The 23,323-nt window shown below is 43.5% G+C and overlaps 2 protein-coding genes and 1 long non-coding RNA gene across 4 annotated transcripts; 1 reads left to right on the forward strand and 2 right to left on the reverse strand.

The window, feature by feature from the left end:
• Positions 1 to 3,263: 3,263 nt before the first annotated feature.
• On the reverse strand, positions 3,264 to 11,294 carry LOC110497445 (FACT complex subunit SSRP1). Its single transcript, XM_036955482.1, is given in 14 exon segments — positions 3,264 to 3,765; positions 3,951 to 4,117; positions 6,086 to 6,220; positions 6,563 to 6,713; positions 6,953 to 7,070; positions 7,553 to 7,598; positions 8,498 to 8,630; positions 9,160 to 9,165; positions 9,275 to 9,345; positions 9,484 to 9,587; positions 9,725 to 9,849; positions 10,069 to 10,219; positions 10,881 to 10,984; positions 11,268 to 11,294. Coding segments are annotated over 12 exon segments (1,125 nt in total). The 3' UTR covers positions 3,264 to 3,765; positions 3,951 to 4,117; positions 6,086 to 6,131.
• A 2,794-nt stretch (positions 11,295 to 14,088) lies between these two features.
• LOC110497446 lies at positions 14,089 to 19,578 on the reverse strand. Its single transcript, XR_002469675.2, has 3 exons — positions 19,514 to 19,578; positions 18,910 to 18,965; positions 14,089 to 14,336 (listed from the first exon to the last, which is right to left on the reverse strand). It is a non-coding gene; the product is annotated as an uncharacterized LOC110497446 (long non-coding RNA).
• A 9-nt stretch (positions 19,579 to 19,587) lies between these two features.
• On the forward strand, positions 19,588 to 21,670 carry pold4 (DNA polymerase delta 4, accessory subunit). 2 transcript variants are annotated; one of them, NM_001160566.1, is given in 5 exon segments: positions 19,588 to 19,740; positions 20,162 to 20,269; positions 20,570 to 20,659; positions 20,934 to 21,045; positions 21,507 to 21,667. In NM_001160566.1, coding segments are annotated over 4 exon segments (333 nt in total). In that variant the 5' UTR covers positions 19,588 to 19,740; positions 20,162 to 20,163; the 3' UTR covers positions 21,532 to 21,667.
• Positions 21,671 to 23,323: the final 1,653 nt, after the last annotated feature.

The raw sequence follows: 23,323 nt of genomic DNA on the forward strand, positions 1-23,323 counted from the left end.
CACTGCTCAATGATTGTCTACATTGTAATTGTTTTTAATAACCTGCCCAGGGACTACGGTTGAAAATTAGCCGGCTGGCTAAAACCGGCACTTTTACTGAAACGTTGATTAATGTGTACTGTCCCTGTAAAAATAAAATGAACTCAAAGGTCTACACTACAGTTCAAAAGTTTGGGGCCACTTAGAAATGTCCTTGTTTTTGAAAGAAAAGCAAAAAATGTTGTCCAGTAAACTAACATGAAATGGATCAGAAATACAGTGTAGACACTGATTTTTTATGGAATATCTACGTAGGATTTACAGAGGCTCATTATCAGCAACCATCACTCCTGAGTTCCAATGGCGCGTTGTACAAGTTAATCCAAGTTTATCCTTTTAAAAGGCTATTTGATCATTAGAAAACCATTTTGCAATTATGTTAGCACAGCTGAAAACTGTTGTCCTAATTAAAGAAGCAATAGAACTGGCCTTTAGACTAGTTGAGTATGCAGAGCATTAGCATTTGTGGGTTCGATTACAGGCTCAAAATGGCCAGAAACAAAGACTTTCTTCTGAAACTCGTCTGTCTGTTCTTGTTCTGAGAAATGAAGGCTATTCCATGCAAGAAATTGCTAAGAAACTGAAGATCTCATACAACACCGTGTCATACTCCCTTCATAGAACAGTGCAAACTGACTCTAACCAGAATAGAAAGAGGAGTGGGAGGCCCCGGTGCACAACTAAGCAAGAGGACAAGTTTGTGTTTAGTGTTTAGTTTGTGTTTAGTGTGAGAAACAGACATCAACTGGCAGCTTCCTTAAATAGTACCCGCAAAACACCAGTCTCAACGTCAACAATTAAGAGACAACTCCGGGATGCTGGCCTTTTAGGCAGAGCTGCAAAGAGAAAGCCATATCTCTGTCCAGTGTCTGTTCTTTTTCCCATCTTAATCTTTTATTTTTATTGGCCAGTCTGAGATATGGCTTTTTCCTTTCTTTCTAGAAGGCCAGCATCCCGGAGTCACCTCTTCATTGTTCCAAACTTCTTCCATTTGAGAATGATGGAGGCCACTGTGTTCTTGGGGACCTTCAATGCTGCAGACATGTTTTGGTACCCTTCCCCAGATCTGTGCCTCGATATAATCCTGTCTCAGAGCTCTACGGAAAATTCCTTCAACCTCATGGATTGGTTTTTGCTCTGACATGCACTGTCAACTGCGGGACCTTATATAGACAGGTGTGTGCCTTTCCAAATCATGTCCAATCAATTGAATTTACCACAGGTGGACTCCAATCAAGTTGTAGAAACATCTCAAGGATGATTAATGGAAACAGGATGCACCTGAGCTCAATTTTGAGTCTCATAGCAAAGGGTCTGAATACTTATGTAAATAAGCTATTTATGCTTTTTATTTTGCAAAGATTTGAAAAAAGATTTTTTTTTAAAACTGTTTTCACTTTGTCGTTATGGGGTATTGTGTGTAGATTGATGAGGATTTTTTATTTATTTAATCAATTTTTAATAAGGCTGTAACGTAACAAAAAGTGGACAAATTCAAGGGGTCTGAATACTTTAAGAATGCACTGTATTTCTGTATTTTGAAAGTTATATATCTTGAACACTTGATTGCTGACATGCAACACATTTTGGCCCTATATCAACAATTGACTAATGAAAAAAATCCTTCCTTTACATTTCCTCGGGTTGAGAGCATTGGGCCAGTAACTGAAAGGTCACTGGTTCAAATCCCAGCACTGACTACATAGGTGAACAATCTGCCGATGTGCCTTTGAGCAAGGCACTTATCCATAATTGCTCCTGTAAGTCGCGTTTTATAAGAGCATCTGCTAAATGACTCAAATGTTAAGAAATTGAATGGGCATTAAATCGGTCAGACACAGTGTCACGAGGGCGGCGACAGTGTCCTAGTCCAAATTACAAGCACTGTAAGTATTTAAGGTCATGACCCTGTTAAGTATTCAGTACACCATAGCATCCGTCTCTCTCTTAGCCCAGAGGGTTAAGTCCCAAATTACACCCTATAGGCCCTGGTCAAAAGTAGTGCAGTATATAGGGAATAGGGCACCAGTTGGGATGCGCCCAGAGAGTTATATTAGTCATAATGATGATTGTGGCGCCGTTAGAGAATACAGATACTGGGAAGTTCCTTCCAACTTGTTATTAGATTTCCTTAGAAATGGGAGAACGAGAGAGAGGGGGAGAAAAAGAAACAAGGGAGAGAAAGAGAAGAGATAGCTGGGGGAGAGACAGAGAGAAAGAGATGAAGAGAGAGAAAGGAAATGGACTTCAGTAGATGATAAATAAAACTCATCCACACCTTAAATTAGATTACCTAGTAAGTGGTCTGAGAGGAAGGAGAGAGCTAGAGGGGGTGGAGAGGACAGACAGAAGACGGAGGAGAAGGGGATGGAGAACAGACAATGATAAGGGGAGAAAGAAACAGCAAAAAAGGACAAAGGGCATGATGGAAACGGCGGCAGGTAGCCGAGCGGTTAGAATGTTGGACCAGTAACTGAATGTTTGGTTTGAATACCCGCGCTGACAAGGTGAAAAATCTGTCGATGTGCAAGGCCGACCCTGTAAAACAACACATTTCACTGCACCTCTCCGGTGTATGTGACAAAACATATCTACTGTATAAATATATATCAATCTAGGGCTAATGTATAGAGAGAAGAGAGTAAGTGTCGTAGATAAACAATATAACTGTCATATACAGAAGATGGTGTGGTTGGGAGAGGGGTGTGCAGAGAAACAGAGAGAGGGAGAACAAAAGGGAGTGCGAGAGAGAGAGAAAGAAACAAGGAAATAGATTTAGAGGTTGGCTGAGAAGGAGAGGGGAGAGAGAATTGATAGTATGGCTGGAAAGAGAGCGAGGGAGCAGGAGGAGATTGTGTTCCTTTCGAGCGCTTGTCATCAGTATCAGATTACGCACCGACACTTAAAAGACAGGCCTCCTCCATCCATCTCTCTCTCCTGTCCTCATCGTCGTTCTCACTTCTCATAGTTGACCACATCGTGGCATATTGAAACCACAGCCCTCTTCACTACTCTAACTCAGTCCAACACCACACATCCTTCTAAACCACATTGAATAACCATAGAATGTTTATTGTGCTTCGCTAACAGCAAATGGTTGTTTATGTGTGTGTGTGTGTGTGTATGTGTGTGTGTGTGTGTGTGTGCGTGTGTGTGTGTGTGTGTGTGTGTGCATGAACATGTGTATATGACAGACAGCATTTAAGCCAGTCGGCACCAAAACACTCAAGACATGAAAAAGAGCATTTACTTATAATATTTCATTTAGTAATATTCTGGAAAACTACATTTCACAGTAGGCAAGGGGTTTTACCTGAGTTGTTCACAGCCTAAACCGACAGACAATGTCATGCACGTGTAGCTGGGAAATATAGTCATCACTGGTCAGGTTATGGGATTTTTGCACTGGGCTAAAATAATTAAATACGGTATTTTGCTTCCTAAGATAAGAGGGATAGTTTTACAATTCCTGGACAGAATATTTTTGAATACGTCGGTATTTATCTTCATACTTGCTTCATGTACTTTAAAATGTAATATAATTAGCGTGAGAGAGGAACAGAGGGCGGTAGAGAGTTCACAACCCCTCTCCACACTTTTCCCTCTTTTCCCTCTCCATGTCCTTCCCTCTCTTTCTCTCTCTCTCCTCTCAGACACGCCTCAGTCTGATCCTGAGTCAGAACTGGGTGGGGTCGAGGCCACCTCCTCCTCTTGTTCATCTGAACCCTGAGAGAGTGAGATGGAGAAAGAGAGAGGGGGAGAGAGAGAGAGAGAGAAAGAGAGAGGGGAAAAGAAGAGGCGTGAACATGAATAAACAAAACAATTGTCTGAAATGCCATTCTTGTAGCAAAATGTTTTACATGTGAAGTACAGTGTGTGTGTGCATGGGGCGTGTGCATGTGTGTCCTCACCTTGCGTTTGCCCGTGCCACTGCCTGGACTCTGAGGAGCTCTCTTCGCTGGAGATAAACTCCCTGCTCTTAAAGCTGTAATTTCCTGTCTCCCTCTCTCTCTCCCTCCACCAGACTTCCCCCTTCTTATTCTTCTCATCACTCTTCCCTTCCTTCTTTTTCTTCACTCTGAACACGTGAAAAAGAGGAAGAGATTATATTCAAGACAGGATAAATAAGCAAACGTTCAGACAAAATTACTTCAAATATGATGCACCTTTTGGTGTTATGATCAGCAAAACTCTTCCATGATAATCTATGACACAGACCCAGACTAAGCCTAGTCCTCAATTAAAAAGCATGCTCAATGGAGAATCTCAATTAGAAATGATTTCTAGTCTAGCAGTATGCTTAATCTGGGTCTGGGAAACCATCCCACGTTCTATATACTGTAAATTATATACAAGTAGTGCATCAATTGTATCTAAACTCTTAGAAAAAAAAAAATCTGGATAGAACCAAAAAGGGTTGTAGTGCGTTCTTCATATTCATAGGTTGCACCTCCGTCACTCGGCGGTGACATAGTGGTGCCCTAAAGTGGTGATAAACCCAGTCACTCTGGACAGAGGCTAACTACGGTTTAGTCTAAATTACACTACTGTTCCTGGAAATACAATGACATTGCTAAAGTAGTCAAATATTTAGTAGGAAACAACTTTGCCAGCATTATCATGTCGTCAAAAGTACTTCACATATTGCAAAGTTGTCATTAGCTAGCAAAGTTTGTCAAAAATAGCTAGCAATGCTAACGTTAGCGAGCTAAAAATCCGGTGGCCTCTCCTCACTCTTAGCTAGCTAGCTAACGTTGTACTGTATCTAAAGTAAATCTGGTGACATCAAAATTATGACAAAAGGTTTTCCTACTAATTATTTGTCTCCTTTTGAATGTCATTGTATTTCCTTTTGAATGTCATTGTATTTCCTTTTGAATGTCATTGTATTTCCTTTTGAATGTCATTGTATTTCCTTTTGAATGTCATTGTATTTCCTTTTGAATGTCATTGTATTTCCTCTTGAATGTCATTGTATTTCCTTTTGAATGTCATTGTATTTCCTTTTGAATGTCATTGTATTTCCTTTTGAATGTCATTGTATTTCCTTTTGAATGTCATTGTATTTCCTTTTGAATGTCATTGTATTTCCTTTTGAATGTCATTGTATTTCCTTTTGAATGTCATTGTATTTCCTTTTGAATGTCTTTGTATCGCTTTTTCTCCTCATCAATCTACACACAATACACTATACTGACCAAGCAAAAACAGGTTTTTAGAAAATGTTGCAAATGTATAAAATATAAAAAAATGGAAATATTACATTTACATAAGTATTCAGACCCTTTACTCAGTACAATGTTGAAGCACCTTTGGCAGCGATTACAGCCTCTAGTCGTCTTGGGTACGATGCTACAAGCTTGGCACACCTGTATTTGGGGAGTTTCTCCCATTCTCCTCTGCAGATCCTCTCAAGCTCGGTCAGGTTGGATGGGGAGTGTTGTTGCACAGCTATTTTTAGGTCTCTCCAGAGATGTTCAATCGGGTTCAAGGACTTTCAGAGACTTGTCCCGAAGCCACTCCTGCGTTGTCTTGGCTGTGTGCTTAGGGTCGTTGTCCTGTTGGAAGTTGAACCTTTGCCCCAGTTTGAGGTCCTGAGCACTGGAGCAGGTTTTCATCAAGGATCTCTGTACTTTGCTCCGTTCATCTTTATCTCAATCCTGACTAGTCTCCCAGTCGCTGCCGCTGAAAAACATCCCCACAGCATGATGCTGCCACCACCATACTTCACCGTAGGGATGGTGCCAGGTTTCCTCCAGACATGACGCTTGGCATTCAGGCCAAAGAGTTCAATTTTGGTTTCGTCAGACCAGAGAATCTTGTTTCTCATGGTCTGAGAGTCCTTTGAGTGCCTTTTGGCAAACTCCAAGCGCGCTGCCTTTTTTTTAGGCTGCTACGTAACAAAATGTGGAAAAAGTGAAGGGGGTCTGAATACTTTCCGAATGCACTGCATGAAGCAAGCATTAGAACCCTTTTTGGTTCTATCCAGAACCTTTTTTTGTAAGAGTGTAGTATGCAGGTGTTTAACGGGGACATGATACTGAACTTTTTGGAGGGGGCAGAGGATCCTCTTCCACTCTCCCTGTACTCCCTCATAGTCCTTCTTCGCCTCCTCCACTTTCCCATTCCACTCCTGACAGACAGACAGACAGACGGACGGACAGACGGACGGACAGACAGACTGACAAGGGTAGAGGTAGAGAGAGAAAGGGAGAGACAAAGAGAGGGAGAGACAAAGAGAGGGAGAGACAAAGAGATGGAGAGACAAAGAGAGAGAGAGGGAGAGACAAAGAGAGAGAGAGGGAGAGAGGGAGAGACAAAGAGAGGGAGAGGAATCGGGCAGAGAAAAAGAAAGAGATAGTCAAAAGGTCAGAAATGAACTACATTTTTTATAATGAACTACATTTTTTTATTGAAAGGGAGAGCAAAAGAAAGACAAGAGGGAAGGATGAGAGGAGGACAATTGCAATAGTGGTATCTCTCTCTTTCCCTTCCTCTCTCTCCCTCCCTCCCTCTCTCACACCTCTTTCTGCTCCACATCTCCCCAGCCCTCTTGGAGATCTCTGTGATGATATCCCAGAGTGCTCTGCTTTGATGCTATCGCGAGTGGCGTTCAGCCACAGGAAATAGGCGCTCATCGGCCTCTTGGGGGCGCCACTGTCCTTCGGCTTCTTCTGGGGAGAGAGCGGGAAGGAGGGAGAGGGGAGAAAAGAGGGAGGGAGAGAGGAAGGGAAGAGGAAGAAAAACAGAGGTGAAGAGAGAGAACATGCAAATAGGAAGGACAGAGAAAGAGAGGAAAGAGGAGGAGAGATGTTGAGAGATAGAAAGGAAGGGAGGAAAGACGGGTTCATCTCAGGTGAGCTACTCAGTTTTACCTCTCCTCCCTCTTTCCCTCCATTCCTCCCTCCTTTACCTTGCGTGGTTTCCTCTCCTTCACCAGTTTGGCCTTCTTGGCTGGTCTCTTCTTCTTCTCTCTGTCACTGTCTCCCCCCTCTGCACTGCTGTCACTGGCTGACGCCTTACTGTCATACCTGAGAGAGGAGACAGAGAAAGAGAGAGAGTGTGATAGAAAGAGAACGTGTGAGAGTGAAAGAAAGGAGGCAGGTCAGAGAGAGGGAGGCAGGATGAGAAGAGAGAGGGGGAAGTGAAAGAAAGGAGGCAGGTCAGAGAGAGGGAGGCAGGATGAGAAGAGAGAGGGGGAAGTGAAAGAAAGGAGGCAGGTCAGAGAGAGGGAGGCAGGATGAGAAGAGAGAGGGGGAAGTGAAAGAAAGGAGGCAGGTCAGAGAGAGGGAGGCAGGATGAGAAGAGAGAGGGGGAAGTGAAAGAAAGGAGGCAAGTCAGAGAGAGGGAGGCAGGATGAGAAGAGAGAGGGGGAAGTGAAAGAAAGGAGGCAAGTCAGAGAGAGGGAGGCAGGATGAGAAGAGAGAGGGGGAAGTGAAAGAGATTGACTGATGAAAACATTGAAAAAAAGCGGTAAATATAAGGGAGTGATGGATTGAAAACTAATACATACTCTTCCGTTATGTCATCATCCTCCTCTCCAGGGTTAAAAGACTCATCTGAAGACAAGAGAAACAACTGTGATTGGCCCTGCCTCCTGTCACTCACCACTCTCACTGACATCGTTTAAATTATTTGAGTTCCATTTCGTTCCGTTTTTTTTTTCTGTGATCCCAATGTGCAGTTACTCTAGAGATAAATCAGGTCAAGCCCAAACTGTGTGATGTATGAATGAGTTGTAGTTTCCAACAGGCCACTATTCTACACTGTTTAGTACAGAAAACATGGTAAATAACTTCAATGACCATAATACATTGCACGCCTACTTGTCCGGTCAGGACAGACACCAGAGGGAGAGAAGAGACAGAAGAATGCGCTATCGAGAGGGATAGAGAGCAGTTGCTTCGCAAGGTAATTAAAAAAATACATGATATAAGTGATTGATAGTTGGTAGTAAAAGTATGGCCATAAAAGTACGACTTATTAACAATGAAGAACTACTAAAATAATGATTTTGTCAGACAGCATAGGCAGCAGCTTTATAGAAATGAGATGACTTGTAAATGAAATAACAAACTAATAAAATAAAACAAATGTAATATACACAACAACTGAAATATTTTATTAACGTTAAGTAATGTGAATAAATGATGGTTAATAAGTGATAAGCAGTAATGGGCAGACACTACCATCATGGGACTTTTATTCATTGTTTTATTCTCTGTTGTTACTTAGTTTAGTAAGTTACTTAGTTCAATCCACATAATGCATAGTGCTTTTAATATTTACAAAAATTATCTAAACTGAAAACAGTGATTATTTTTTAATAATCAAACCGAAACTACATAAATAATCGCTCAGCAATATCTGTCACTCACTGTTCTCACCCTCTGATTGGCCCAGCCTCCTGTCTCTCACTGCTTTTGCCTTCTGATTGGCCAAGCCTTCTGTCACTCACCGCTCTCTCCATCGGAGTCATCACTGTCATTGGCCTCCTCTCTGATCTTGCCCTCCTCTTTCATCCTCTCCAGGTAGGCATCGTGCTGGTCCTCGTCTGAGTCCTCCAACATGTCATCTTTACCCTTCATACCCTGACAGGACAAAAATACCCAGCAGTATCATAGTAAATACACAGTAGTATCATAGTAAATACACAGTAGTATCATAGTAAATACACAGTAGTATCATAGTAAATACACAGTAGTATCATAGTAAATACACAGTAGTATCATAGTAAATACCCAGCAGTATCATAGTAAATACACAGTAGTATCATAGTAAATACACAGCAGTATCATAGTAAATACATAGTAGTACTGTAGTAATACAGGGCAATATCATTCGTTGTAAAACGCAGACAACCCATGTAAAGATGCTAACTAACTTTGGGAAATATACACAGTGAACAAAATAGAAAATGTTGTCTCACTTACCAAGTTAGGTGTTACTTTGCTATATCATCAGTAATAACACACACAGATTTAGACTCCTCCCTCCCACCCCCACAATTTCATAAGAGAAAGGCAATGCAATTAACACCCCCAATCCTGATCACAACATTCTCCCAAATCACACGCCATGCAGTTTAAAACCAAACCCCCACCTCTGTACAGGACCAACCTTTTTCTACCGGACCACAACACAGAGAGACAGAGAGGACAGGTCAGTGAACGAAGGGATGAAAGAACATCTAATGAAAGAGTGAAATAGTGGAGTTAGCATGTGAGATGTTTACCTCTTTGAACCCTCTGTTCTTGATGCTGAGCTTCTCGGCGGTCACAAAGTCAAAAAGCTTCCCATACTCCTCTCTGACGGAGAGGTAGAACGAGAGAGAGAGAGAGAGAGAGAGAATGGAGTGAAAGACGAGACGTGACAAAGGTGTGTGTATGTAGAAGTGTATGTGTGTGTGTGTGTGCGTTTCGTGTACGCGTGTGTATCCGTCACCTCTCGATGCTGCTGAAGGGTGAACTGGGTGCCCAGCTTGGTTTTCGATCTCAAAGTCGAGGGAGCGCGTGGTGGTGGTAGTGGTGCCTCTGGCGAAGTTAACACTCCGACACCTGGATGGATGAAGAAGGAGTAGAGGAAGTAGACGTTCACTTTGTCGTCCAACGTAGGCCTGCGAATAAAGGAGTGAAAGAACAGCAACAAAAAGGGGACACTTGAATGTCCCATAAGGACAAATGACAGGCATACAGCACCTCCTGGGAAGCGCAGGTGCACGGGGGGGGGCTTGTGTATGTGGACGAAACCCCTCTACAGAGGGTAGAGCAGGCCTGACCACGCTTTGTAGGAACACGTTATACACTGGGCCTGCAGGGGAGAGAGTTAGAGTTGTATTTCAGAGTGGAAGGAGAGTGTGACAGAGACAGAGCAACATGAACGCTGGCTGTGCGCAGCAGTTGGCCGTCCTATCGCCTCTTTACTCCTGGAAGTTTGTGTGTGTGTGTGTGTGTGTGTGTGTGTGTGTGTGTGTGTGTGTGTGTGTGTGTGTGTAAACATGTGTGCGTGTGAGTGTGTGTGTGTGTAAACATGTGTGCGTGAGAGTGTTTACCCCAGGAAGTTTCCTGGCACGGTGATCTTCCTGTTGACCAGAGCCTTCATCACCCTGCTGACCATCTCATAGAGGGAATCTGACATGTTCTTACTGAGCTTCCCCTCATAACGCTTCTCCACTTCCTCCCTAGAGAGAAGAGAGAGGAGAGCGAGAGAGGAGAGAGCGGGGAGAGAGATGGGAGAGAGAGAGAGAGGAGAGACAGAGCGAGAGAGAGGAGAGAGAGTAGAGAGAGAGGGGAGAGTGAGAGAGAGGGGAGAGAAAGAGAGGAGAGGGAGAGAGAGGGGAGGGAGAGCGAGAGAGAGAGGGAGAGAGCGAGAGAGGAGAGAGAGAGCGAGGACAGAGAGAGAGCGAGGACAGAGAGAGAGCCAGAGAGGGGAGAGAGAGCGAGGACAGAGAGAGAGCGAGAGAGGGGAGAGAGAGCGAGGACAGAGAGAGAGGGGAAGACAAACAGAAATAAATTATACAAAAAGCATGAAATATAAACCTCAGTATCTAATCTGATCGATTTCTTCTAACATTTACCATTCCTTCTCCAAACACTTAGAAATCAAATCCAATTTTATTTGTCACATGCGCCGAATACAACAGGTGTAGACTTTACCGTGAAATGATTACTTACAAGCCCAAATATTTACTAAATAAACTAAAGTAGACAAAACAAAAGTTACACAATAAAATAACAATAATGAGGCTATGTACAGGGGGTACCAGTATAATATATCTCTCTCTCCCTCTCTCATACTCTTATATTTCCATTGCCTCCCCTCACAGTCTCTCTCTCTCTCACTCTGTCATGTTGAGGGAGAGGCTGAGGTCCTCCTCCTTGGAGAAGAGCAGGATGAGAAAGTGGTAACGTGTCTGCCCCTATTTAATAGGTGGGTCTAGACTGATCTACAGAGAGAGAGAGGGGGAGGGACAGTGAGAAAGTGAGAGAGAGAGAGAGAGAGAGAGAGAGAGAGAGAGAGAGAGAGAGAGAGAGAGAGAGAGAGAGGTATGTGGGTGGGCGGGAGGAAGGGAGGGAGAAGGTGAGAGGGAGACAGACAGACGTTTGTATTCAAATTGTACACAATCTTGAGGTCTTACGTATGATGACTATTGAAACACGCACCAGAAGTACATCTGCCTCTGGTCCTTGTGTGGTAGCAGGAAGAGACCTTATAGTCAAATGTCTTACCATGGAGGAAGCTAGGGTAGATATCATACCAGTGAGAGAGTGAGAGAGATACAAAGTCAATGGTAGGCTTCGAGGGGACTCCTATGGTAGGTACACCTATAGCTTATCTCTTGGCAGTAATAATGTGGACTACTTATCACTGACCTCAACCCAGAGTCTCTCAGAGCGTTCACAGTCAGCCCACTCACACCCTTATCAGATCACAGCAAAATCACAGTCTACTTGAACAGAACAGTACTCAATCATGAGGCATGAATAAGAACTGAATAATATTAAGACATGCGATGGATGGAAGGCATGTAGTGTGGAAACCTACAGAAAAACAATTAGGCAACAACAAATTCAATCCCTTTTAGACAACTTCCTGGACAAAACATTCCACTGTAAATGAAAACTTGGCACAAGAAAATCTAAACAGTATATTTGACCTCTCAATTTCAAACAGAAAACCTAAGAAAATGAACAGCAATGACAAATGGTTTGATGAAGAATGCAAAAACCTATTAAAGAAATTGAGAAACCTGTCCAACCAAAAACATAGAGACCAGAAAGCCTAAATCTACGCCTTCACTACGGTGATTCACTAAAACAATAAAGAAATACACTACGGAAAAAGAAGCAATAGCATGTCAGAAATCAGCTCAATGTAATTGAAGGATCCATAGATTAACCCCTTCTGGGAAAATTGGAAAACTCTAAACAAACAACATGAAGAGTTATCTATCCAAAATGGAGATATATGGGTAAACCACTTTTGGCCCTATAACAAAGAACAAATAGCAAAAACACATACATGATCAAATACAAATCTTAGAATCAACTATTAAAGACTCCCAGAACCCACTGGATTCTCCAATTACATTGAATGAACTACAGGACAAAATTCAAACCCTCCAACCCAAAAAGGCCTGTGATGTTGATGGTATCCTCAATGAAATGATAAAATATACAGACAACAAATTGAAATTGGCTATACTTAAACTCTTTAACATCATCTTTAGCTCTGGCATCTTCCCCAATATTTGGAACCAAGGACTGATCACCCCAATCCACAAATGTGGAGACAAATTACGGTGGGATATGCATCAACAGCAACCTTGGGAAAATCCTCTGCATTATCATTAACAGCGGAATTGTACATTTCCTCAGTGAAAACAATATACAGCAAATGTCAAATTGGCTTTTTACCAAATTACCGTACGAAAGACCATGTATTCCCCCTGCACACCCTAACTGACACACAAACAAACTAAAACTAAGGCAAAGTCTTCTCATGCTTTGCTGATTTCAAAAAAGCCTTTGACTTAATTTGGAATGAGGGTCCATTCAAATTGATGGAAAGTCGTGTTGGGGGAAAAACATACATTATTAAATCCAAACAACAAGTGTGCGGTTAAAATAGGCAAAAAACACACACATTTCTTTCCACAGGGCCATGGGGTGAGACAGGGATGCAGCTTAAGCCCCACCCTCTTCAACATATATACCAACGAATTGGCGATGGCACAAGAATAGTCTGCAGCACCCGGCCTAACCCTACTAGAATCTGAAGTCAAATGTCTACTGTTTGTTGATGCTCTGGTGCATCTGTCACCAACCAAGGAGGGCCTACAGCAGCACCTAGATCTTCTGTACAGATTCTGTCAGACCTGGGCCCTGACAGTAAATCTCAGTAAAACAAAAATAATGGTGTTCCAAAAAAGGTCCAGTTGCCAGGACCACATATACAAATTCCATCTAGATACCGTTGCCCTAGATACCTTTGCCCTAGATACCATTGCCCTAGATACCGTTGCCCTAGATACCGTTGCACACAAAAAACGACACATACCTCGGCCCAAACATAAGCGCCACAGGTAACTTCCACAAAGATGTGAACGAGCTGAAAGACAACGCAAGAAGGGCCTTCTATGCCATCAAAAGGAACATATAATTTGACATAACAATTAGGATCTACTAAAAAAAATCAGTTACAGAACCCATTGTCCTTTATGGTTGTGAGGTCTGGGGTCTGCTCACCAACCAAGAATTCACAAAATGGGACAAACACCATATTGAGACTCTGCGTGTAGATTTCTGCAAAAATATCCTCTGTGTACAACGTAAAACACCAAATAATACATGCAGAGCAGAATTAGGCCGATACCTGCTAATTATCCAAATCAAGGAAAGAACCGTTAAATTCTACAACTACCTAAAAGGAAGTGATTCCCAAACCTTCCATAACAAAGCTATCACCTACAGAGAGATGAACCCCTAAACAAGCGGGTCCTGGGGCTCTGTTCACAAACACAAAAAGACCACACAGAGCCCCAGGACAGCAACACAATTAAACCCAACCAAATCGTAAGAAAACAAAAGATAATTACTTGACACATTGGAAACTATTTACAAAAATCAGAGCAAACTAGAATGATATTTGGCTCTAAACAAAGAGTACACATTGGCAGAATACCTGACCACTGTGACTGACCCAAAAATAAGGAAAGCTTTGACAATGTACAGACTCAGTGAGCATAGCTCACGGGTTTTGGCGGTGCCCCAGTTCCAACCCCCCCTTCTGACAGCTCCGCTTTGAAGTACTCAGATATCTTAAAGTCCTGGAGAGAAAGATGTAGAGAGAAGACGATGTTTATTTTCCATGCTGATTTTTCTGTTTCAAATTATTCTATACTCTCTGATCTCGTTCCTACTCCAAACTCTTTTCATTCCCATTCTTTCCTCCCTGTTTTCATGTTTTCTCTCTTCCATCCTCCATACCTCCCTTCCCTCCATCTGTCTCCCCTCAACGATATCTCCCTCCCTCCCCCTCTCTCCTCCTACCCTCCCTCCTTTTTTCCTCTCCTCCACCCCTTTCCTCTCCTCATCCCTCTCTTCCCTCTGGTCACTGTTTTTCTCTGAAGCTGTCATATTTGTAGATGTGCCCGGTGCTGGTGGTCAACTTGGTGCCTGGTGCTGGTGGTCAACTTGATGCCCTGTCCCAGACACACACGTCTCCACTGGGCCTGAGACAGTTCCACAGATGGGATGCTGTCCACCTTCCCTGTCTTACGGCTCTTATACGTCATTCTGGGGAAAAACACAGTAAACTGTTGACATACAGTTGAAGTCTGAAGTTTACGTACATACACCTTAGCTAAATACATTTAAACTCAATTTTTCCCAATTCCTGACATTTAATCTTAAATGTAAGTACATTTTCCCTGTCTTGGGTCAGTTAGGATCACTACTTTAAAGTGAAATGTCAGAATAATAGTAGTGATTTATTTAAGCTTTTATTTCATCACATTCCCAGTGGGTCAGAAGTTTACATACACTCAATTAGTATTTGGTACCATTGCCTTTAAATTGTTTAACTTGTGTCAAATGTTTTGGGTAGCCTTCCACAAGCTTCCCACAATAAGTTGGGTGAATTTTGGCCCATTCCTCCTAACAGAGCTGGTGTAACTGAGTCAGGTTTGTATGCCTCCTTGCTCGCACACTTGTTCAGCTCTACCCACAAATTTTCTATAGGATTGAGGTTAGGGCTTTAATGGCCAGTCCAATACCTTGACTTTGTTGTCCTTAAGCCATTTTGCCACAACTTTGGAAGCATGCTTGGGGCTCATTGTCCATTTGGAAGACCCATTTGTGACCAAGCTTTAACTTCCTGACTGATGTCTTGAGATGTTGCTTCAATATATTCACACAATTTTCCATCCTCATGGAGCCATCTATTTTGTGAAGTGCACCAGTCCCTCCTGCAGCAAAGCACCCCCACAACATGATGCTGCCACCCCCGTGCTTCACGGTTGGGATGGTGTTCTTCAGTTTGCAAGCCTCCCCCTTTTTCCTCCAAAAATAACTACGGTCATTATGGCCAAACAGTTCTATTGTTTCATCAGACAGAGGACATTTCTCCAAAAAGTACGATCTTTGTCCCCATGTACAGTTGCGAACCATAGTCTGGCTTTTTTATGGTGGTTTTGGAGTGGTTGCTTCTTCCTGAGTGGCCCTTCAGGTTATGTCAATATAGGACTCGTTTTACTGTGGATATAATTTTGTAACTGTTTCCCCCAGCATCTTCACAAGGTCCTTTGCTGTTCTGAGATTGATTTGCACTTTTTGCACCAAAGTACGTTCATCTCTAGGAGACAGAACGCATCTCCTTCCTGAGCAGTATGACGGCTGCGTGGTCCCATGGTGTTTATACTTGCGTACTATTGTTTGTACAGATGAACATGGTACTTACTATAAGGCATTTGGAAATTGCTCCCAAGGATGGATCAGACTTGTGGAAGCCCACAATGTTTCTTTCTGAGGTCTTGGCTGATTTATTTTGATTTTCCCATGATGTCAAGCAAAGAGGCACTGAGTTTGAAGGTAGGCCTTGAAATACATCCACAGCTACACCTCCAATTGACTCAAATGATGTCAATTAGTGTCAATGTACGGGACACGCTTCTTCACAAAATTGGATCTCAGGAGTGCGTACAATCTGGTGCGTATTCAGAAGGGTGATGAGTGGAAGACGGCATTTAGCACCACCTCAGGTCATTATGAGTACCGTGTCATGCCATATGGGTTGATGAATGCTCCATCAGATCTTCAGGGACCTACATGGGCAGGGTGTAGTGGTGTATATCGATATCCTGATATACTCCGCTGCACGCGCCGAGCATGTGTCCCTGGTGTGCAAAGTGCTTGGTCACCTGTTGGAGCATGATCTATATGTCAAGGCTGAGAAATGCTTGTTCTTTCACCAATCCATCTCCTTCCTAGGGCATCGAAATGGAGAGCGACCGCACGGTTAAGGAGGTGCAGCGTTTTTTTTTTTTAGGGTTTGCCAATTACTACTGGAGGTTTATCCGGGGTTTTGGTCAGGTGGCTGCTCCCATTACCTCACTGCTAAAGGGGTGCCCAGTGCGGTTGCAGTGGTCGGCTGAGGCGAAAAGGGCTTTTAAGCACCCGAAGACTCTGTTTACCTCGGTTCCTGTGTTTGCTCATCCGGTTCCCTCTTTGCCATTCATAGTAGAGGTGGACGCATCCGAAGCTGGGATAGGAGCAGTGCTCTCTCAGCGTTCGGGTACGCCACTGAAGCTTCGCCCCTGTGCTTTCTTTTCGAAGAAGCTCAGCCCGGCGGAGCGAAACTATGATGTGGGGGACAGGGAGCTGTTAGCTGTCGTAAAAGCCTTGAAGGCGTGGAGGCATTGGCTTGAGGGGGCTAAACACCCTTTTCTCATCTGGACTGACCATCGCAATCTGGAGTACATCCGGCAGGCGAAGAGACTGAATCCTCGTCAGGCAAGGTGGTCCATGTTTTTCACTCGTTTTATGTTTACTCTTTCTTACAGACCAGGCTCCCAGAACGTTAAGGCAGACTCATTGTCCCGGCTCTGACACAGGAGCGGTCCATGGATCCCACTCCCATACTCCCAGCTTCGTGTTTGGTGGCACCAGTAGTGTGGGAGCTGGACGCGGACATTGAGCGGGCGTCACGTGCAGAGCCCTCTCCCCCTGAGTGTCCAGCTGGTCATCTGTACGTTCCGTCTGCAGTCCGTGACTGATTGAGCTATTGGGCCCACACATCACCCTCCTCTGGTCATCCTGGAATAGGTCGGATGATGCGCTGTCTTGATGGGAGGTACTGGTGGCCCACTTTAGCTAAGGACGTGAGGATTTATGTTTCCTCCTGCTCGGTGTGTGCCCAGTGCAAGGCTCCTAGACACCTGCCCAGAGGTAAGCTACAACCTTTACCCATTCCACAACGGCCGTGGTCGCACCTGTCTTGGATTTTTTTTTTTAACTGATCTTCCGCCTTCACAGGGTAACACCACGATCCTGGTCGTTGTGGATCGGTTTTCTAAGTCCTGTCGTCTCCTCCTTTTGCCCGGTCTCCCGAGGCCCTGTTTACACACGTTTTCCGGCACTATGGGGTGCCTGAGGATATAGTGTCTGATCGGGGTCCCCAGTTCACATCAAGTGTCTGGAAGGCTTTCATGGAACGTTTGGGGGTCTCGGTTAGTCTTACCTCAGGTTTTCACCCCGAGAGTAATGGGCAGGTGGAGAGTTAACCAGGATGTGGGTAGGTTTCTGCGGTCTTATTGTGAGGACCGGCCAGAGTGGGCGGAGTTCGTGCCCTGGGCAAAGATGGCCCAGAACTCGCTACGTCACTCCTCCACTAACCTTTCTCCCTTTCAATGTGTATTAGGGTATCAGCTGGTTCTGGCTCCTTGGCATCAGTCAGACTGAGGCTCCTGCGGTGGACAATTGGTTTCGGCGTGCTGAGGAAACCTGGGAGGCAGCCCATGTCCACCTTCAGCGCGCCATAATGCGCCAGAAGGTTGGTGCAGACCGTCACCGCAGTGAGGCCCCGGTGTTCGAAACAGGGGACAGGGTCTGGCTTTCGACCCGAAACCTGCCCTGCCGGAAGCTGGGTCCTCGGTTTGTGGGGCCGTTTAAAGTCCTGAGGAGAGTGAACGAGGTATGTTATAGGTTACAACTGCCCACTAATTACCGTATTAACCCCTCGTTCCATGTCTCTCCTCAGGCCGGTGGTGGCTGGCCCGCTCCAGGAGGCTGAAGTGCGTGATGTTCCTCCGCCTCCTTTAGACATCGAGGGGGTCCCGGCGTACTCTGTTCCATCCATATTGGATTTGAGACGTCGGGCGAGGGGCCTTCAGTACCTCGTGGACTGGGAGGGGTACAGGCCGAAGGAGAGATGCTGGGGTTCCGGTGGAGGACGTGTTGGAAGGATCTATGTTAAAATAATTGCACCGTCTCCATCCGGATCGCCCTCCGGGTCGTCCCCGAGGCCTGTGTCGACGCGCGGCTCTCCTTGTTCGAGCGGTGGTCGACGTCACCGGTCTTCTAGCCATCATTGATCCATTTTTCATTGGTTTTGTCTCGTCTTCCTACACACCTGGTTTCAATCCCATTCATTACCTGTTGTGTAATTAACCCTCTGTTTCCCCTCATGTCTTTGTCAGAGATTGTTTTATGTCAGTGTTTGTATAGGTGCACGACAGGTCCTTGTACCCATGTTTATTATGTATATTTAGTGTTTGGTGCATGTTTAGTGGACATATATTAAAAGGACTCATTACACTCGTTTTACTCTCCTGTGCCTGACTTCCCTGCCACCTATACACACACGACTCTGACAATTAGCCTATCAAAAGCTTCTAAAGCCATGGCATCATTTTCTGGAATTTTCCAAGCTGTTTAAAGGAACAGTCAACTTAGTGTATGCAAACTTCTGACCCACTGGAATTGTGATACAGTGAATTATAAGTTAAATAATCTGTCTGTAAACAATTGTTGTAAAAATTACTTTTGTCATGCACAAAGTAGCTGTCCTAACCGACTTGCCAAAACTAGTTTGTTAACAAGAAATTTGTGGAGTGGTTGAAAAATGATTTTTAATGACTTCATAAGTGTGTAAACGTCTGACATCAACTGTACGTCTAAACACCTGAAGTAAACAAACACACATTTAGGATAGTTGGTCATAGTTAACTGACTTGTTACTGCATTGTCAGATATATGTTGCTGTGCAGAAACACACAGACAGTCTCCTCGAGGTCCTCTTTCTCTCACACGCACAAACGCGCATGCAAACACTCACCCATGACCCTTTGACCTCCTGGTAAATGTCACTGACCTCCAGTGGGTTGCCCATGGCAGCTATTCCTCTGGTCCTCAGGAGCCACTGTGCCTCTAATACCACACACAGAGAGGACAACTGTCTCTTCATTATACTGGTCCTCTAGCTCAATTGGTAAAGCATGGGGCTTGCAATGCCAGGGCGGTGGGTACGATTACCGGGATCACTCGTCAAAGTATGCACATAACTGTACTGTCTATAGTATAAACTAACAAACTCATAGAGCTATATCACTGTCTAACTCTATATACATTTGTAAGAAATATATATTGTTTCAATGATTTACAATTTATGTGCAGGAAGTGGACTAAGTCTTGAATGAAATACATCTAAAGGATTTATATGGAAGCCTGTATGAACTGCATGCCCCAACAACTTAGCATAGCAGGCCTTGCAGTGATTATAACAACCAACCCAACATGCTTGTTATGTGTAGCGGTCAGCTGTCAAGCAAATTGGGACTGAGACATGTAAATAACCCTTATGACATGTAAAAACTATTATGCATTATAGTACAGCTTGCTATAATGGTGCCATTACTATGTTATTGTCTACCAACTATCGTTGATCTGTGGAATAACGTCTTGTTTACATTACTAACCGTTGTGTTGTAGCTGTCAACTTGTAATGTGAGTGGGGAGAATGTCAAGTCTTTACGTCGTGTGCGTCGAAAGTGACGTAGCCAAGGCTGTTATGTGTTACGTTTGACGTTTTTTTCTTCTCTTGGTCCGGGTTTGTTGCGTTTCGATTGTTTTGTTGATGAGAACATACAAATTGATCGTCAGGCAAAAACCGAAGTGGAAAGACATCGAACAGAATTGCGATCTGGTATGTTATAAAACAATATCAAGGGCTTAATAAAAAAACGTTTTTGCACACAAAGAATTGCGCAAGTACAAGAAACCAATGAAAACGCGCAGAAAATGTAATATGATAGTAATGCATACAAAATGTTCACAATACTTTACATTATTGGCGAAATATCGTCGAAATTGCAAGTTATGCAGCTAATGTTTGCATTACAGACTTCAATCCATTTGTAAAGAAACTAAGGTTGGGGGTGGGACGTTCAGTCGCTGTGTCAAAATGTAGTTATGCCCTGTGTGTAACGTCAACCCGCAAACTATACTGCAGACTTGGTTTAAACGAAACAAGAACTCAGATTCGGAATTTTACTATTGAACTAGAAACACTGCCTACTCATCAATGTCAGTAGAAAACACACCCTCTCTGTCTGTCTGTCTGTCAGCTATGACGGCCAAACGTGCAGCTCTGATCACCGACTCCTACAAGGTGGTAAAGAGATCCAGGAGAGAGGAGAAGAGGGAGAAGAGGGCCCCATCGCCTCCCCAGAAGGGTTAGAGTTGTCTGTGTGTGTGTGTGTCCAGCAAACCACACAGCAGTCATACAAGACAGATGGGACATAGTAGAGTATGAAATTGAACCACTGTTTTCAAATGACACCCAAATAATGACACCCAAAAGACACAATGAATAAATGAAATAGCGTGCTAGAATAGTTTTATTGGTCTCTGGAGAGGAAATTAGTGATTCAGTGATGCAACTCAACTTGTCAATAGAGCACTATGGCCCAGCTGTAAGTGATTGGTCATGGTGGTGTCACTCTAACCTCGCTTCCTGTCTCTCGTCCAATCAGACACTGAGCCGCGCCCCCTCACGGCCAGAGAGATAGAGCTGCAGGAGCTGAGGCAGTTTGACCAGGACTGGCGGTATGGACCCTGCACAGGTACCCTGCAGCAACCCGTGTTAACTATCTTGACAACACATTTTTAATACCGTTGTTCATAATAACAATATGCAGCACAGCGGAGCGCCAGTGTTTCATCTTTGCACGGTTCCTTTATAGTGTGATGTTTTAGCGTTTCCTCTCCTGTGACGCATTGTTTTGCGAATTGTTTTAAACCGATCCAATTGTTTTCCTTCCTGTATCTCATAGCGTTATATGATCTACAGTAGCGTTCCTACTCGCACTGTACTCCCACTCTCTCTCTTTCTATCAGGTATCAGTCGCTTGCAGCGGTGGGAGAGAGCTGCACAGCATGGGTTAAACCCCCCTCAGGAGATCAGAGATATGCTACTTAGCGCAGACACAGACCCGGACTACACACACTGGTACTATGATCAGAACACACAACGAACCAGCAGATGCATACACAAATGTATGTACATTCTTTAGAAAAAAAGGTTCTTCGGCTGTCCCCATAGGAGAAGCCTTTTGGGTTCTAGGTAGAAGTCTTTTGGGTTCCATGTAGAACCCTCTGTGGAAAGGATTTTACATGGAAACCAAAATGGTTCTACATGGAACCAAAAAGGGTTCTTCAAAGGGTTCTCCTATGGGGACAGCCGAAGAACCCTTTTAGGGTCTAGATAGCACCTTTTTTTCTAAGAGTGTACACACACCACACACACAGTCAAACACACACAAAAAAACTCTCATAAACACACACACTTGATTCTGGACCATTACAAATGTATTCCAGCCATACAGTATCATAAGTAGCGTTGTGCATAACAGTAATGAGATATTATACAATTGTCATAAAATATTGTCTTCGTACTGTTTTGTCTTTCAGCCTGTGGAGTGACTATCCATTGTGAGAAATAAAAAGTGGAGAGACAGAGAAGATAGAAGTGAAATGTCCAAAGTTCACGTGGTTTTGCTTTTGTTCAGTTCAGGTTTGACTGCTAACCATCACACTACACTTAAAAAATAAATAAATAACATTTTCTACCCAAATATCTGTTTTTGTTAGGTCTGTCACACAAACACACCACTGCCTACGTCACACATTTGGTACACTTTTGAGACGTTTACATAAACATTTTTTATAGGTAACCTATTTCAAAATAAAGTTTTTCAATTGTATATGTACCAGAGTGAGGAAGAGAGAGAGAGAGAGAGAGAGAGAGAGAGAGAGAGAGAGAGAGAGAGAGAGAGAGAGAGAGAGAGAGAGAGAGAGAGAGAGAGAGAGAGAGAGAGAGAGAGAGAGAGAGAGAGAGAGAGAGAGAGAGAGAGAGAGAGAGAGAGAGAGAGAGAGAGAGAGAGAGAGAGAGAGAGAGAGAGAGGGACAGTCAGATGTTGCTATTACCTGCTAATGTTGTGTAGACAGTGACACATTCTATTACACAGTAATACACATTGAGTATACCAGACATTAGGAACACCTTTTTTTTCTTGAGTTGCTCAAGATTAGAAAGGTGTTCCTAATGTCTGGTATACTCAAAAGTATTATTACTGTGTAATAGAATGTGTCACTGTCTACACAACATGTGTGGATGGTCCCCTTGGTTCTCAGCCAAGGGAGTGGGCTCACTCACAATTTTGCCTCAGAACACAGCCATGAATAAAGAATGATACCAACACATCCTCCAAGAGCAACTTCTCCCATCCATCCAGGAACAGTTTGGTGATGAACAATGCCTTTTCCAGCATGATGGAGCACCTTGCCATAAGGCAAAAGTGATAACTAAGTGGCTCGGGGAACAAAACATTGATATTTTGGGTCCATGGCCAGGAAACTCCCCAGACCTTAATCCCATTGAGAACTTGTGGTCAATCCTCAAGAGGCAGGTGGACAAACAAAAACTCACAAATTATGACAAACTCCCAAGCATTGATTATGTAAGAATGGGCTGCCATCAGTCAGACTGTGGCCCAGAAGTTAATTGACAGCATGCCATAATGGATTGCAGAGGTCTTGAAAAAGAAGGGTCAACACTGCAAATATTGACACTTTGCATCAACTTCATGTAATTGTCAATAAAAGCCCTTGACACTTATGAAATGCTTGTAATTATACTTCAGTATTCCATAGTAACGTCTGACAAAAATATCTAAAGACACTGAAGCAGCAAACTTTGTGGATATTAATATTTGTGTCATTCTCAACTTTTGGCCACGACTGTACACAATCCATGTCTCAATTGTCTCAAGGCTTAAAAATCATTCTTTAACCTGTCTCTTCCCCATCATCTACACTGATTGAAGTAGATTTAACAAGTGACATCAACAAGGGATCATAGCTTTCAGCTGGATTCACCTAGTCAGTTGTCCATGGAAAGCGCAAGCGTTCTTAATGTTTCGTATACTCAGTGTATATGTAGCTATACAGACAAGTTTGTCACTCATTGTGTATTTATTCCTTGTTTTATTATTTTTCTAGTATTTCATTTTTTTCCTCTCGGCATTGTTGGGAAGGGCCCGTGAGTGTCTGTTGTTTATGAAGCATGTGACAAATAAAATGTGATTTGATTTGAGTAATAGCCCAGAATACGTAATGTAGGCTAATGTGTTGCGTCAGACTAGCAATAGCCTCCTGCTGTTAACTTGACAGATAGGAGGGTGTGTGTTTGTGTGTGTGTGTGTGAGAGAGAGAGAGAGAGAGAGAGA

The sequence above is a fragment of the Oncorhynchus mykiss genome, chromosome 19, assembly GCF_013265735.2.
Source record: "Oncorhynchus mykiss isolate Arlee chromosome 19, USDA_OmykA_1.1, whole genome shotgun sequence".
NCBI lineage: Eukaryota > Metazoa > Chordata > Actinopteri > Salmoniformes > Salmonidae > Oncorhynchus > Oncorhynchus mykiss.